General features: G+C 38.1%; 1 protein-coding gene and 1 long non-coding RNA gene across 8 annotated transcripts in view; one reads left to right on the top strand and one right to left on the bottom strand.

Annotated features, from left to right (window-relative positions):
• LOC131492754 (uncharacterized) overlaps nucleotides 1–11,276 on the top strand; it is a 35,344-nt gene extending 24,068 nt beyond the window's left edge. The window contains exon 3 of the long non-coding RNA XR_009252273.1: nucleotides 11,032–11,276. This is a non-coding gene — a long non-coding RNA (uncharacterized LOC131492754). The remainder of the gene's footprint in view (nucleotides 1–11,031) is intronic.
• Nucleotides 1–13,065, bottom strand: part of TET1 (tet methylcytosine dioxygenase 1) — a 135,820-nt gene that overhangs the window by 10,454 nt on the left and 112,301 nt on the right. For all 7 annotated transcript variants that reach the window (XM_058696521.1, XM_058696523.1, XM_058696524.1 and 4 more), the window contains 3 exons: nucleotides 10,166–10,255; nucleotides 7,799–7,936; nucleotides 4,839–5,187 (listed from right to left, as the gene is read on the bottom strand). In XM_058696521.1, the coding sequence (XP_058552504.1) occupies nucleotides 4,839–5,187; nucleotides 7,799–7,936; nucleotides 10,166–10,255 (577 nt within the window). The remainder of the gene's footprint in view (nucleotides 1–4,838; nucleotides 5,188–7,798; nucleotides 7,937–10,165; nucleotides 10,256–13,065) is intronic.

The following is a 13,065-nucleotide window of genomic DNA, read 5'->3' as shown; positions in this document are numbered from 1 at the left end:
CTCCCACTCTGTTCGTGATGCCATTCTCTCTCAAAATAAATAAATAATACACTAAAAGAATAGTGCTTATGGGTTAAGATTACAAAAAGACGCGGGGTTATAAGCCTAATATTGTGCAGAGCGCTACCAACAGGGTATGTATTATTATTATTATTTTTTTAAAGTTTATTTATTTTGAGAAGGAGACAGAAAGAGAGAGCGCATGTGTGCACAAGATCATGACCTAAGCTGAAATCAAGAATTGGCCACTTAACCAACTGAGCCACCCAGGCGCCCCATCAAGGTATATAGTATTAAAAACATAGCAGTAGGGGCGCCTGGGTGGCTCGGTTGGTTAAGCGGCCGACTTCGGCTCAGGTCATGATCTCGCGGTCCGTGAGTTCGAGCCCCGTGTCGGCTCTGTGCTGACAGCTCAGAGCCTGGAGCCTGTTTCAGATTCTGTGTCTCCCTCTCTCTGACCCTCCCCCGTTCATGCTCTGTCTCTCTCTGTCTCAAAAATAAATAAACGTTAAAAAAAAAAATTAAAAAAAAAACATAGCATGTAAAGATGCTACTGGGGAATGACACGAAGATAAAGTTGGTAGAAATGCTGTTTACAGGCAGTATGGAATCAGGTATGTGACTCTTAAAATAAATCCAAAATAAGTGTCTGTAAAATGGAGCTATATTCAAAAAAACTTATCCTAATTCTCCCCATCTTGCCTCTTCATTATCTCCCTATTAAATTTTTCTTAGCCTTGTATAAATGCCTGCTCTGTCATTTCTCTCATCTTACAAAAAATAAATAAGCAAACTCTTGTTGTAAATATGAAAAAAAAAAAAATCAAACAAGTTAAGGAATACCCCGTAATTCTATAGTTGAGTAAAGTTGAATACAAATTCATGGTGTATTTTGTTCCCTCGGGCTCCTTGGAGAGATGGCTGAATTTATATATGGGGCAGTGTTATATAAAACAAGCCTGGAACATTGTGTTGGAAGCTAAGGAAACTATTGAAGGCAATCGAGGTCATGACAAAAAAATTCAGAAGCCAGCATGATGGGTTTCTACTGATCAAAGATGGAACAATTTGAGGATTTTTTGGTTTCAATTTGAAGATTTTTAAAGCATTTTTCATATTTAGTTAGGAATAAAAACCTATTTAATATGCACTGAAATATGAACTATAAATAATAATAAAAATACTAGTTATAAAATAACAAAAATTAAAAAATTTTGAGATCCAAAAGATACTAAATTAAAAAAAACTGAACACACTGGAAATTGCTTAGGAACTAACTTGTATTCTAAAAACCGGTGAATAAAGGCAAATAGCCAAGCATTTATTCTAATTTCCCTACATGAACCATATATCTCAGCATTAACAAGTTATTGGTAAGGGCAATATTTCTTTGTAAAAGAAGATCAACCACCAAATGGAAGAATGGTGGACTTTGTTGCTGCTCATGTAATAAAGAATATAGAATATGAGGGCACCTGGGTGGCTCAGTTGGTTAAGTGCCCGACTTCGGTTCAGGTCATGATCACATGGTTCATGGGTTTGAACCCTGCGTCAGGCTCTGTGCTGACAGCTCAGAGCCTGGAGCCTGATTTGGATTCTGTGTTCCCCCTCTCTCTTCTCCTCTCCTGCTCGTGCTCTGTCTCTCTCTGTCTCTCAACAATAAACAAAGACAAAAAAAAAAAATATATATATATATATATATATATATACACACATATATGTATATATATAATATGATATTAAGTGTTTCTAAAATGGGTAAAAAGTTCATAGGGAATGTTATGATCAGTGATTCCCATTGACGACACCCGGACCATGGATCAGTCTTAACATCATAAAAAAGAGATATCACTGGACACTATATATTTCCTGATGTGAAGAAACAAGAGTGTTCAAATTGGACAGTGGTCTTTAAATAGTGTTTTTATTTTTATTTTTATTTTTTTTTATTTTTTATTTTTTTAAATTTATTTATTTATTTTTGGGACAGAGAGAGACAGAGCATGAACAGGGGAGGGGCAGAGAGAGAGGGAGACACAGACTCGGAAACAGGCTCCAGGCTCCGAGCCGTCAGCCCAGAGCCTGACGCGGGGCTCGAACTCACGGACCGCGAGATCGTGACCTGGCTGAAGTCGGACGCTTAACCGACTGCGCCACCCAGGCGCCCCTTAAATAGTGTTTTTAAAGTGGAAGCTGAATTTGTCTCCACAGGACAATGGTTTTGGCTATATGAAAAAAAGAGAAAGGAAAAATTGGAAAAGCAAGCTTAAATAAAAAAGGTTTAGGAGACATATCAAATAACTATAATGTGTGACCTTGTTTGGATAATAATTTAAACAAAACAAAATGTGGGGCGCCTGGGTGGCTCAGTCGGTTAAGCATCCAGCTTCGGCTCAGGTCATGATCTCACAGTCCGTGAGTTCAAGCCCTGCGTCAGGCTCTGTGCTGACAGCTCAGAGCCTGGAGCCTGCTTCGGATTCTGTGTCTCCCTCTCTCTCTGCCCCTCCCCTGCTCGTGCTCTGCCTCTCTCTGTCTCAAAAATAAATAAAAACATTAAAAAAAATTTTTTTAAACAAAACAAAATGAAAAACAAAAGAAAAATCATTTAGGAGAAAAATGGAGCATTTTTTTGGTTTTGTTTTGAAGTAGGCACCATGCCCTCCCTATGTGGGGCTTGAACTCACGACCCTGAGATCAAGCGTCAGGTGGTTCTCCTACTGAGTCACAAAGGCACCCCAAACGGAGCAATTTGAACACTGATTGGTATGAAAACAATATTCGGTTTGTTTGTTTTAGGTATTGCGGTTATAAAAATTACTTATTGTTTAATGACATACTGATGAAGTAATTGATAAGATAATATGATGTGAGTTCTGCAATTTATTATTGAGGGAAGTGAGATTCATTAAATAATTCACTCACTCTATACCTTTAAAACATTTTTCCATTTAAGAAAAAAACCTCTCAACCTTTAAAACTTCACTGCATTCAACTGATTCCCTTTATAACCAAGCACAAGAATCTCTCCATTTCTCTCCTATTTTGCCAGCAATCTACTTCAATAATGCTCATGCAGGACCTCCCACCGCCTGTAAAACTCAGAGTGAAACTTCAGTTTTCATCTCACTTGACATGGTTGAGCACTCCCTCCTTGAAACACTGCATATACTCTTAGAGTTCCATTAATACCTCACCAGACCTTCCAAGACTGTGTTCATCTCTGAAGCCTGTACAAATTGGGAATTCCCAGGACTTCTCCTTTTACCTCCTTTAGTTCTCTGTGATTTCATTTGCTCTCAGGCTTTGAAATTCTATCTCTATGCAGCTGACTTCCTAAGTTATACCTCCAGCCAAAATCTTTTCTTTGAACTACACTCTTATTCAACTGTTTACCTAACGGTTGTCTGACAGGTGTCTTAAACTTGACAGGTCCAGAAGTGAGCTTCTGATCTCCCTCTGTATGTTTCCAAATTTGTTCTTTCCCATTTCTCATGATTCTTGGTGATTTCCCCATCTTTCCAGTCACTCCAGACCAATAACACCAGGGTAAACAGTGAGACTTTTTTTTGTCCACAATCCAGATTTTTCAGAAATCCTGTTGACTCTACCTTGAGAACAGATCCAGAACCAGGCATCTCTCATGTCCTCATTAGCCAGTCTGGTTCAAGCTCCATCACCTTTTTCTTGAGCTGTTAGGATGTAGCCTCTTTACCATTAACCTATTTTTCTGTTCTGTCTACTGGTTTCTAGTTCAACCCGGTAAGCAGAATGTTAAGTTTGAGTCACATCATACACCATCTCTATGTTTTTTTTTAAGGCTTTACTTTTAAGTAACCTCACACCCAACGTGGGCTTGAACTTACAACCCCAAGATCAATAGTAAAATGCTCCACCAAATGAGCGAGCCAGGTGCCCCAGCCCCTCTCTATTCTGAAATCTCCAGTAGCCTTCCTTTCCCTCACTAAATGCTGATATCTTTACAGCAGTCAACAAAGCCCGAGATGAAACGCTCCAACACCCCTCTTCCCTCTCTAATCTATTTCTTACTCCTCTCCCCATTTCATGCTCTGCTTCAGCCACACTGGCCTCTTTGCTTGCATAAAGTATTCAAGGTAACCTCTTGTCCCCTGATCTTTACGTTTGCCATTTCCTCTGTGTAGAATGTTATTTCTCCCAATAAAAACACTAAGGGTTCTTATTGGCCTAAGGACTTTACTCAAATGCTCCATTCTCAACAAATAGCTTTCTGACAACCATATCCAAATAGAATTCTCTCACAGAGCTCTCTCTCCTCTTTCACTGCTAACTTTCCAACACCCAGAACAGCACAAAGTGGTACTCAGTAATATTTGTTGACTGGATTACTTGTATTTGATGCTAAATGTGACCAAGGAAGACTTCAAGGAAGTGATGTCATTTCCCATGTTCCAAGAAGGAGTAGGGCTTCAAAGTAGATGGGACCAAACAAGAAAAACAGGTTTCTGTTTGTTTTCTTAAAGCATAAATAGAAAAAATACCAAGAAATACTGATGGGTCACTTTTTTGTTGACTTTTAGTTTTGGAAAGTATGTAGAAACTGTGTACATGTATGGATTCAGTGTCTTATTTTGAACTCTAAAGCAACATGTATTAGAAACAAGTGAGATTTAAGAATAATTACCTAATTGAATTAACATCTGACCTAAAGTTGTTTTTTGCTGTGTTTTGTTTTCACAATGCCTCATTCCTAAGAGAGCAGCAAGGATAAAGGACAGGGGAAGTGGGGTGCAAGGGAAAGTCCCAACACTTTGGCTAGTGGGAGTTGTGCACAGAGACTCAGCAGCATCCATAGGCCTCACCTAAAAGCGACAGCGATGAAGCCTTGCTATTGTTTGTGGTCGAGTTATTCTTCCGCTTGATTCGAGGAATGAATTTCTTCTCCACAGCTCTTATCTTATGTGCAAGAACTTCTGTCATCATCGCTGCCCTTTTCTTCCCAGAGCGAGGAACAGGCTGAGTGAAACGTGTTCTTTTTTTACGGCGGGGTGTGAGCACCTCGATGGCCCCAGATTTGATCTTGGCTTCCATTCCTTCACTAGAGCCAAACTCATCTGTGTCTGAGAGTTTGTAGAGCGGTAGCACATGCAGCTGCTCATCTTGAGGAATAACCCCCAAGGAGCGATTATCCTCTCGTGTTAAAGTACAAACCTGACAGAAAGAAAACATGAAATAGGTCCTGCACATTCAGAGTTAGTTCTACCTTCTAATTGTTGCCACTGTGAAAGGGATCTATGTTCCCATTGTATGTTCCATTGGTTCCTGCTGGTATATTAATTTTGCACAACTAGTATACATCAAGCCACTCAACATTCTTCAATTCTAGGAATTTATCAATTATCTGTAAGCAGACCAGCATACTTTTGAGTTGATCTTATAAGTACATATTATGCACGTTTATGTATTTTATAATATTTATAATGTTTATTTATTTTTGAGAGAGAGAAAGAGACAGAGAGAGAGAGCAGGGGAGGGGCAGAGAGACCGTATCGTAGGTAGGCTCTGCGCCATCAGCACAGAGCCTGATGTGGGGCTTGAATCCATGGATCGTGAGCTCATGACCTGAGCGAAAACCAAGAGTCAGACACTAAACTGAGCCACTGAGGTGCTTGTTTAAAAATTTTTTAAATGTTTATTTCTTTATTTTTGAGAGTATAATATCTTTAAAAAGTAAACTCTGTTGGGGTGCCTGGGTGGCTCCGACTTTGGCTCAGGTCACGATCGCATGGTTCATGGGTTCAAGCCCCACATGGGGCTTTGCCCTGACAGTGCCGAGGCTGCTTGGGAATTCTCTCTCTCTTTCTTTCTCTGCCCCTTGCCCATTTGCACTCTCTCCCTCTCAAAGTGAATACATAAAACTGAAAACAAAACAAAACAAAACAAAACAAAACAAAACCACACAAGCAAACTCTATCCCCGATGTGGGCTTGAACTCATGACAAAGAGATCAACAGTTGCGTGCTCTACTGGCTGAGTCAGCCAGGCACTCCTGTAATATTTTAAATACTAGGTCTTTTTGTTATATTTCATCTTACTCCATTGTCCAAGTTAAGGAATGTTTACTGGACTGTCCACAGCTTTCATACTAAATACTATTAAGATATTATTTTAGCCTATATATTACCATATTTCTTAACTATTTAAATAATGACACATTCATTGGGTAGAGGGGGATTACTTATGAAAAATTTCCAGATTGTAAGGTTGACAGAACTTGATGAATACAGATGGTAAAGAAAGATAAACTTAGTTTTATTTTCTCAGTATCTATAGTCATGTTTACTGGCAAGACTTGAAATACTAAAGTCTCTTGGGTGTAATTTGTGAATAATTTAAAGTAATCATGTTAAAAATTAGACTCTTGCATCAATAAATGTTTAAGCGGTTTATTTGTTCACAGGGACACTAAGAAGGGGCCGAGGAGACAAGATACAAGGAGCATAATTAGAAAGACTGAGGCAGCAGACAGGGAGGCAAGTGAGTTGGTAGCTGAAGGTCAAGATTCCAGGGTTTCAGAAATGCAGAACTTTGGAGTCAGGGCAAGTTCTAGGTACAAGCCTCATTGCATGAGCAATGACAGCAGAGGAGAAGAGGCCACACTGAATGATACACAAGAGAAGCACAAGAAGAAGACGAACCAAAATCCAGTTTGACTGAAACTAATTCACCCTGATCATGGATATTGTGTCATGAAGCAATTCAAGTAAAGTGACTAGCCAAGCAGTGACAATGAACCACACTGTGGCCATGATTCACCTGGACAGATTTCTACTATTTCAACTTTGAAAATAACATTTGTCTCAAAGACTATAGTCAACGACAGTGGAGAGGAATGATAATGCAAAAAAAAAAAAAAATTTTTTTTTTTGGCTCCTTAATTCTATCAGTCATAGACTTCACTGGCTAAACAAGGAGGGAAGGCTGCCTTTTGACGGATTAGATTGTGTCCTTCTAGTCACAGTGTAAGGGACTGTAGCTATGTCTTTCTTATATGGGGCCAACCAGACTGGTGTCATGCAAAAACAGAGGAAATCACTCCATATTAATCTCTTGTTTTACTAGGTGAGGAGATAATGACTTGAACCAAATCCATTTCATTTAAAAAAGACAACTGTGTGATTTTTCTCAGGGTCTTTTACCTAATTTAAGTGTTTCTTAATTGACTTCACGCTATGGGCGTATAATTCTTTTCATGGCTGTAAACATAAGTATGAGCACTGAAATGCAAATATTTCTGATAATTCTGGAATATTAATGGAACTTTATACATACATACTGGTATTAAGAACAAACATGAACAAGAAAACGATACATTCAGGATAATTCCATCACAAAAACCCTTTGGTACCCAGAAGGCAAAAAAAGAGAACCGATAAATTGCTTAACTTCCTAACTATCAGTTTGAGAGCATACAAGAGTGCTCGTACCTGCTAGCAAACACACCACAATTAAATATAAGATTCAAGACCTTCAAAAAATATTTAAGGCCAGTTCTGTAACTTTGTGGAAGGACTTGGACAATAACATAAATGCTATTGATGTATATACTATGTGAGACAGAACATAAAATATGATTTTTAAAATTTAATTCATCTCTGCACCCAACGTGGGGCTGGAACCCATGATATTGAGAACAAGAGTCATGTGCTCCTCTGACGGAGTCAGGCTGGGGCCCCTAAAGTAAAATTTTTGACAGTAATCATATTCAGCCTAACCACACAGAGATGGAGCTTTTAGAATCAAAAGCCATCTATGTACATACCACAGTGCTTCCATTATTCATGTTGTGAATGTCCCTGTGGGGATGGGCACAGAAGTCTAGGCAAGCAGTGACCCCAGAGAAAGGACGACCCTCTTTGCTGCCAAGCCGACATTCTCGGGCAACATGTTCATATTCTACCTAAAAAAGAAATGTATGACACAGAGTTGTGAGAGACAGAAAGAATCACCTTCAGTAAAGAATAAAAGTCACTTCCTGACCAGGCTCTTAAACTAATGACACATTGCAATTTCAGATATTTATGACCATAGTGCGTTAAAGTAGTGGATGTGTAGCTCAGAAACATTCAGGAGGAAGAGTCTGATAGTACACAAAGGAAAATGCAAATCCCTGGCTGTGACTGATGGTAGGATGATAAAAATACCTGCTGCTGGTGAATAAACAAGCAGAGCAAGCCTAATTTATTCCATTAGGAAGAGAGACTAACATAGTGCATTAATTATGTGGGAAGAGTCCTCAAGGTCTATAAATATACATGTATTCATAAACCAGTATAAAAAATGAATTTATAACTATTTTATTTTATTGTTATTATTATTAATTTTTTAAAGTAGGCTTCAGGCAGGGCTCCAACTTAAGACCCTGAGGTCAAGAGTCAGACGCTTAAGCGACTGAACCACCCATGTGTCCCTATAACTCTTTTTAAAATGAAAAGTTGAATTTAACAGAAAGGATGTTATTCATGACAATACAAATAAAGATTTAAGAAATATAGACCATAGGTCTCTGGTTATGTTTAAGATAAAAAGATATTGGGGTGCCTGGGTAAATACACACAATGAAATGCTATTGAGCCTTAAAATGGAATGAAATTCTATGGTGCCTGGGTGGCTCAGTCAGTTAAGCATCTAACTTTGGCTCAGGGCATGATCTCGCGGTTTGTGGGTTCAAGCCCCGCGTAGGGCTCTGTGCTGACAGCTTGGAGCCTGGAGCTTGCTTTGGATTCTGTGTCTCCCTAACTCTCTCTGCCCCTCCCCAACTCTCTCTCTCGGTTCCTGAGTTTGAGCCCTGCACTGGGCTCTCTGCTGTCAGTGCAGAGCACACTTTGGATCCTCTCTCTGCACCTCCCCCAGTCTCGCAGACTCTGTCAAAGATAAACTTTTAAAAGATATTTACACGTATTTTCCACCTTGTGATGACTGCACACGTGTGTATTGCAAAAGGATTGCTACAGGAAGGTTAGGTAACATCTCAATCCCTTAACACTATGAGGTTTATTTTGTGTGTGTAGTGATAATTGAAGATCTTTTAAAAACTTGTAAGTATATAATATAGTATTGTTAATTAAATTATAGCCTCAATGCTGTGCAATAGATGCCCAAATTGTATTTATCTTATAGCTAGCTGGAAGTTTGTACCCTCTGATCAACTCCCTGCTTCCCTCAACCCTCATTTCTTTTCTTTTATTTTTTTAAAATTTATTTATTTTGAGAGAGAGGGAGAGAGAGAGAGGAAGGGAGAGAGAGAGAGAGAGAGAGAATGATTGGGAGAGAGGCAGAGAGAGAAAGGGAGAGAGAGAATCCCAAGCAAGCTCCATGCCTGTAGCACAGAGCCCAACATGGGGCTCGAACCACAAACTGGGAGATCGTGACCTAAGCCAATATCAAGAGTCAGACATTCAACTAGCTTAGCCACCCAGGTGCTCCTCCTTTAATTTGTGGATGATGTCCTTTGAAGCACAAAATTTAAAAATTTTGAATTTCTTTCAGTTGTCCTTAATAGAACCTTCAGCAAAGTGTTTAATAGAAATGGTGAGAGTAGATATTCTTGTCTTGTTCCACATATAAAGCAAAAAATGTTTTAGTCTTTTATCATGATTATATTAGCTGTGGGTTGTTATAGATGTCCTGTATCAGGTTGAGCCAATTCACTTCTATTTCTATTTTGATGACTGTTTTAATCATGAAAGTGTTAGCTTTTGTCAAATGTCTTTATACAGAGAGATTATATGGTTTTTGTCATTTGTTCTATTAATATATTCAGTATACTGGACTGATGGAATTTTCTTGTGTAGAATCAATCATGCATTTCTGCTTTTATAAATTATAGTTCTAGAAATAACCAGAATTCTGTCACTCTGGAATTTTAATTTAATTCAACTGTCATAACAGGAAGTTTTTAAAGACAGATAAATATCCATTTTTTTTTAATTAAAAAAATAGAAAAAAGTTTTTCTTTACAGTAATCTCTACACCCAATGTGGGGCTTGAACTCACAACCCTGAGATCAAGAGCCACATGTTCTGCCATCTGAGCCAGCTAGGCACCCCCAGGCTAGATAATTTTTGAAGTTGTTCTATAAAGATAGATAACCATGTTCAAGAGTACTGCATCTGGTCCCCAAACATACCTGGTTTTGGTAAGCAACTGGAGCATACTGCTTATAAATTGGAGCTAATCGTGTAGCCAAACTCTGTAAATTATCTTCAAGGTTTTTTTCCTATAGGAAAAGACAGTCCATGAAAGTTGTTTCATAATGACATACAAGTTTTAGGTGTGTGAAAAAGAGTGATAAATCATTGCTGATGTGTGGTTGATGCACAATTCATACTTACCCTAATAAAAGAGATACCACAGAAAATAAACTGGGTTGTTTTTTCATAAAATCGAAAGCCTTAGTCATTGTTATGGTTTAACTATGTTGTAAGTGAGTTAGAAATGTAAATGGTGTTAGAGATAAGGTGTAAACCTGCTCACGTTGCTAAATATAAATACAAGAACCGTATTTTATATTTATTTAGCAGTACCGGGTACTTAAATCTAGTAGGACTGTAAGGAGCCTTGACACCATATCAAGAATCTGGATTGCTACCGATGGAAGAAACATGGAAGACTTTTCAAAGGAGAACAGTCTTTAACAAGAGTCTCCATTAAAAATGTCACTGATGACAGTATGAGGTATCCAACACAAAAGGAGACTTTGGAAACAATAGTTGAAAGAGCACTGTGATAATTTTTCAGAGAGGATTGTATTCTAAATCAAATCAAAGACTTGATAAATGATCAATCACATCCAAGGAAGACTATGGAAGGGAAACTGAGAGCAAGGATGAAAGGAAGAATTAAGGAGGCTCAAGGCTTCTGCTTCATTTCAGATTTGATGGATGCCAAGAACACAGAAAGATCTTCATGTGGATACGTATCGGATTATAAAAGCCAAAGCCACACACAGTATAGACACAGGAAGTTAACTCTTTTTCTTTTCTTTTTTTAAAGTAGGCTCCACAACCAGCATGGAGCCCAATGTGGGTTTTGAACTCAGGACCCTGAGATGATGACCTGAGCTGCAATCAAGAGTCAGACACGTAAACGACTGAGCCACCCACCTGCCCCAGGAAGTTAATTCTTGGGTGCCTTTAACAAACCCCAATTTGAGCAACTGAAAAGCCATCAGTGGTAATAACCTTTTTTGTTTCCTACTGATTTAGGTTGATTCTTTCACTGAAAAAGAAATTTATTTATTTGGCATATATCTAAATTACTCTGTTCCTTTCATCTGTTTTCTTACGTATGTGAAACTTAATATAGCTTAATAAATATCGTCAGGAAAGTCAGGACCCTCCTTTAAAAAACTTCCTGACTATACTCACCCATTAATTATTTAATTTATTTGAAGAAAACTTTACAATTGTGATTTAAGTACCTATTGAAAATATTTTGATTATGTTTTGTAACACCTGAAATATTAAGTGGAGCAACTGTGTTTTACTACTGGTAGATAATGAATTCACAAAGAGTATCAGAAGTTAGACTGAGTATATGGTCATCAAGAAATATTTATTGTGTGGAAATGTTGAAATAAATTAGGCCCACAGAAATTAAATAAAGCTTATATAGGCGACCATTACAAATGTAAGTCTCATTATTCATAATGTAAGGATCTTGACACTCTGTTTCATTAGAACAAATGTGTTTGTCAGATATAGAGGTTTCTTCATATCGGGTCCTAACATGTCAGGGCTCAAGCCTATATTCCTCTTCTCTTTTCATCCTAAACCTGATCTCTAGGACTGTCATATCCACATCTGTGGTTATAATTACTATCTGGACAAGAAATCACACTTGAGCTTCAGATTGTTATTATTGACCTGACATCCCCACTTGGATTTACCATAGAAATCTCTCACCCAGTGGTTCCAAACTGAATTCATAATCTGCCTTTTTGAAACCTTATGTCAAGAAATAGCACTACCATCTGATTATGAAAACCTTTCCAGACTACCACTATCCACTATGTCCTCTGTCACAACCAATTCCAAGTTACTATTACCCCTTCTCTGGACTATTCTTTTTTTTTTTTTTTTTTTTTTTTTTTAATGTTTATTTATTTCTGAGAGAGAGAGAGAGAAAGAGAGTGTGAAAGGGAGAGGGGCAGAAAGAGAGGGAGACACAGAATCCGAAGCCAACTCCGGGCTCTGAGCTGTCAGCACAGAGCCTGATGTGGGGATTGAACTCACAAACCGCAAGACCATGACCTCAGCCCAAAGTTGGAAGCTTAACTGACTGAGCCACCCAGGCGCACTTGGACTATTTATTCTTAAAGCTAGCTCAACTTGCTAAACACACTCTTCAACAATTTTAATACGTTATTCAAAGAGCAGCTAAAGAGATCCCTTTGAAAGACAAGGGTAATTGTACCACTATTCTCATTAAAACCCTTCAATGATTTTCCAAAATGTTTGACATATAAGGCCACTGCATTCACCTTACTCTCTCTTGCCTGCTGAGCTTCATACTGGCCTTCTGTCAGTTCCTGGAAGGAGAAATGCTTCTTCCTGTATTATAAGCACTATATAGATATTACTCATTATTTATAAAGACCATAGAAAAAGATCATGATTCATATAATATTATTATGTTGTAGAATAAAAATGTAACACTCATGTCAATACTCTGATGTATTTATACACAGGCAGTTTCATCATAAGATATTTGTAAAGAAAACTGATTAATTTTAAGGGAGAATGGACATCACATTATCAAGTGTTCTTATGTTTGAACATAGCACCTTTCCATGATCAGGTATAGCCTTTAGTAAATTTTATTGTTTTCTCCCTAGAGGTCTAATACACTTCTTTGATTTTTAAATGTAAGCTCTACACCCAATGGGGCTTCAACTCATGACCCTAAGATCTAGAGTTGCACACTCTTGAGACTGAGCCAGCCAGGTGCCCCTAACATACTTATTAGATTTCTTTTAAGGTATTTTATCTGCAAATGATAGTTCTCTCACTAAAATCATTTACATGT

The sequence above is a fragment of the Neofelis nebulosa genome, chromosome 13 (assembly GCF_028018385.1).
Source record: "Neofelis nebulosa isolate mNeoNeb1 chromosome 13, mNeoNeb1.pri, whole genome shotgun sequence".
NCBI classification, from domain to species: Eukaryota; Metazoa; Chordata; class Mammalia; order Carnivora; family Felidae; genus Neofelis; species Neofelis nebulosa.
The sequence above is the reverse complement of the archived record's forward strand: the minus strand, read 5'-3'. Positions and strand labels throughout refer to the sequence as shown.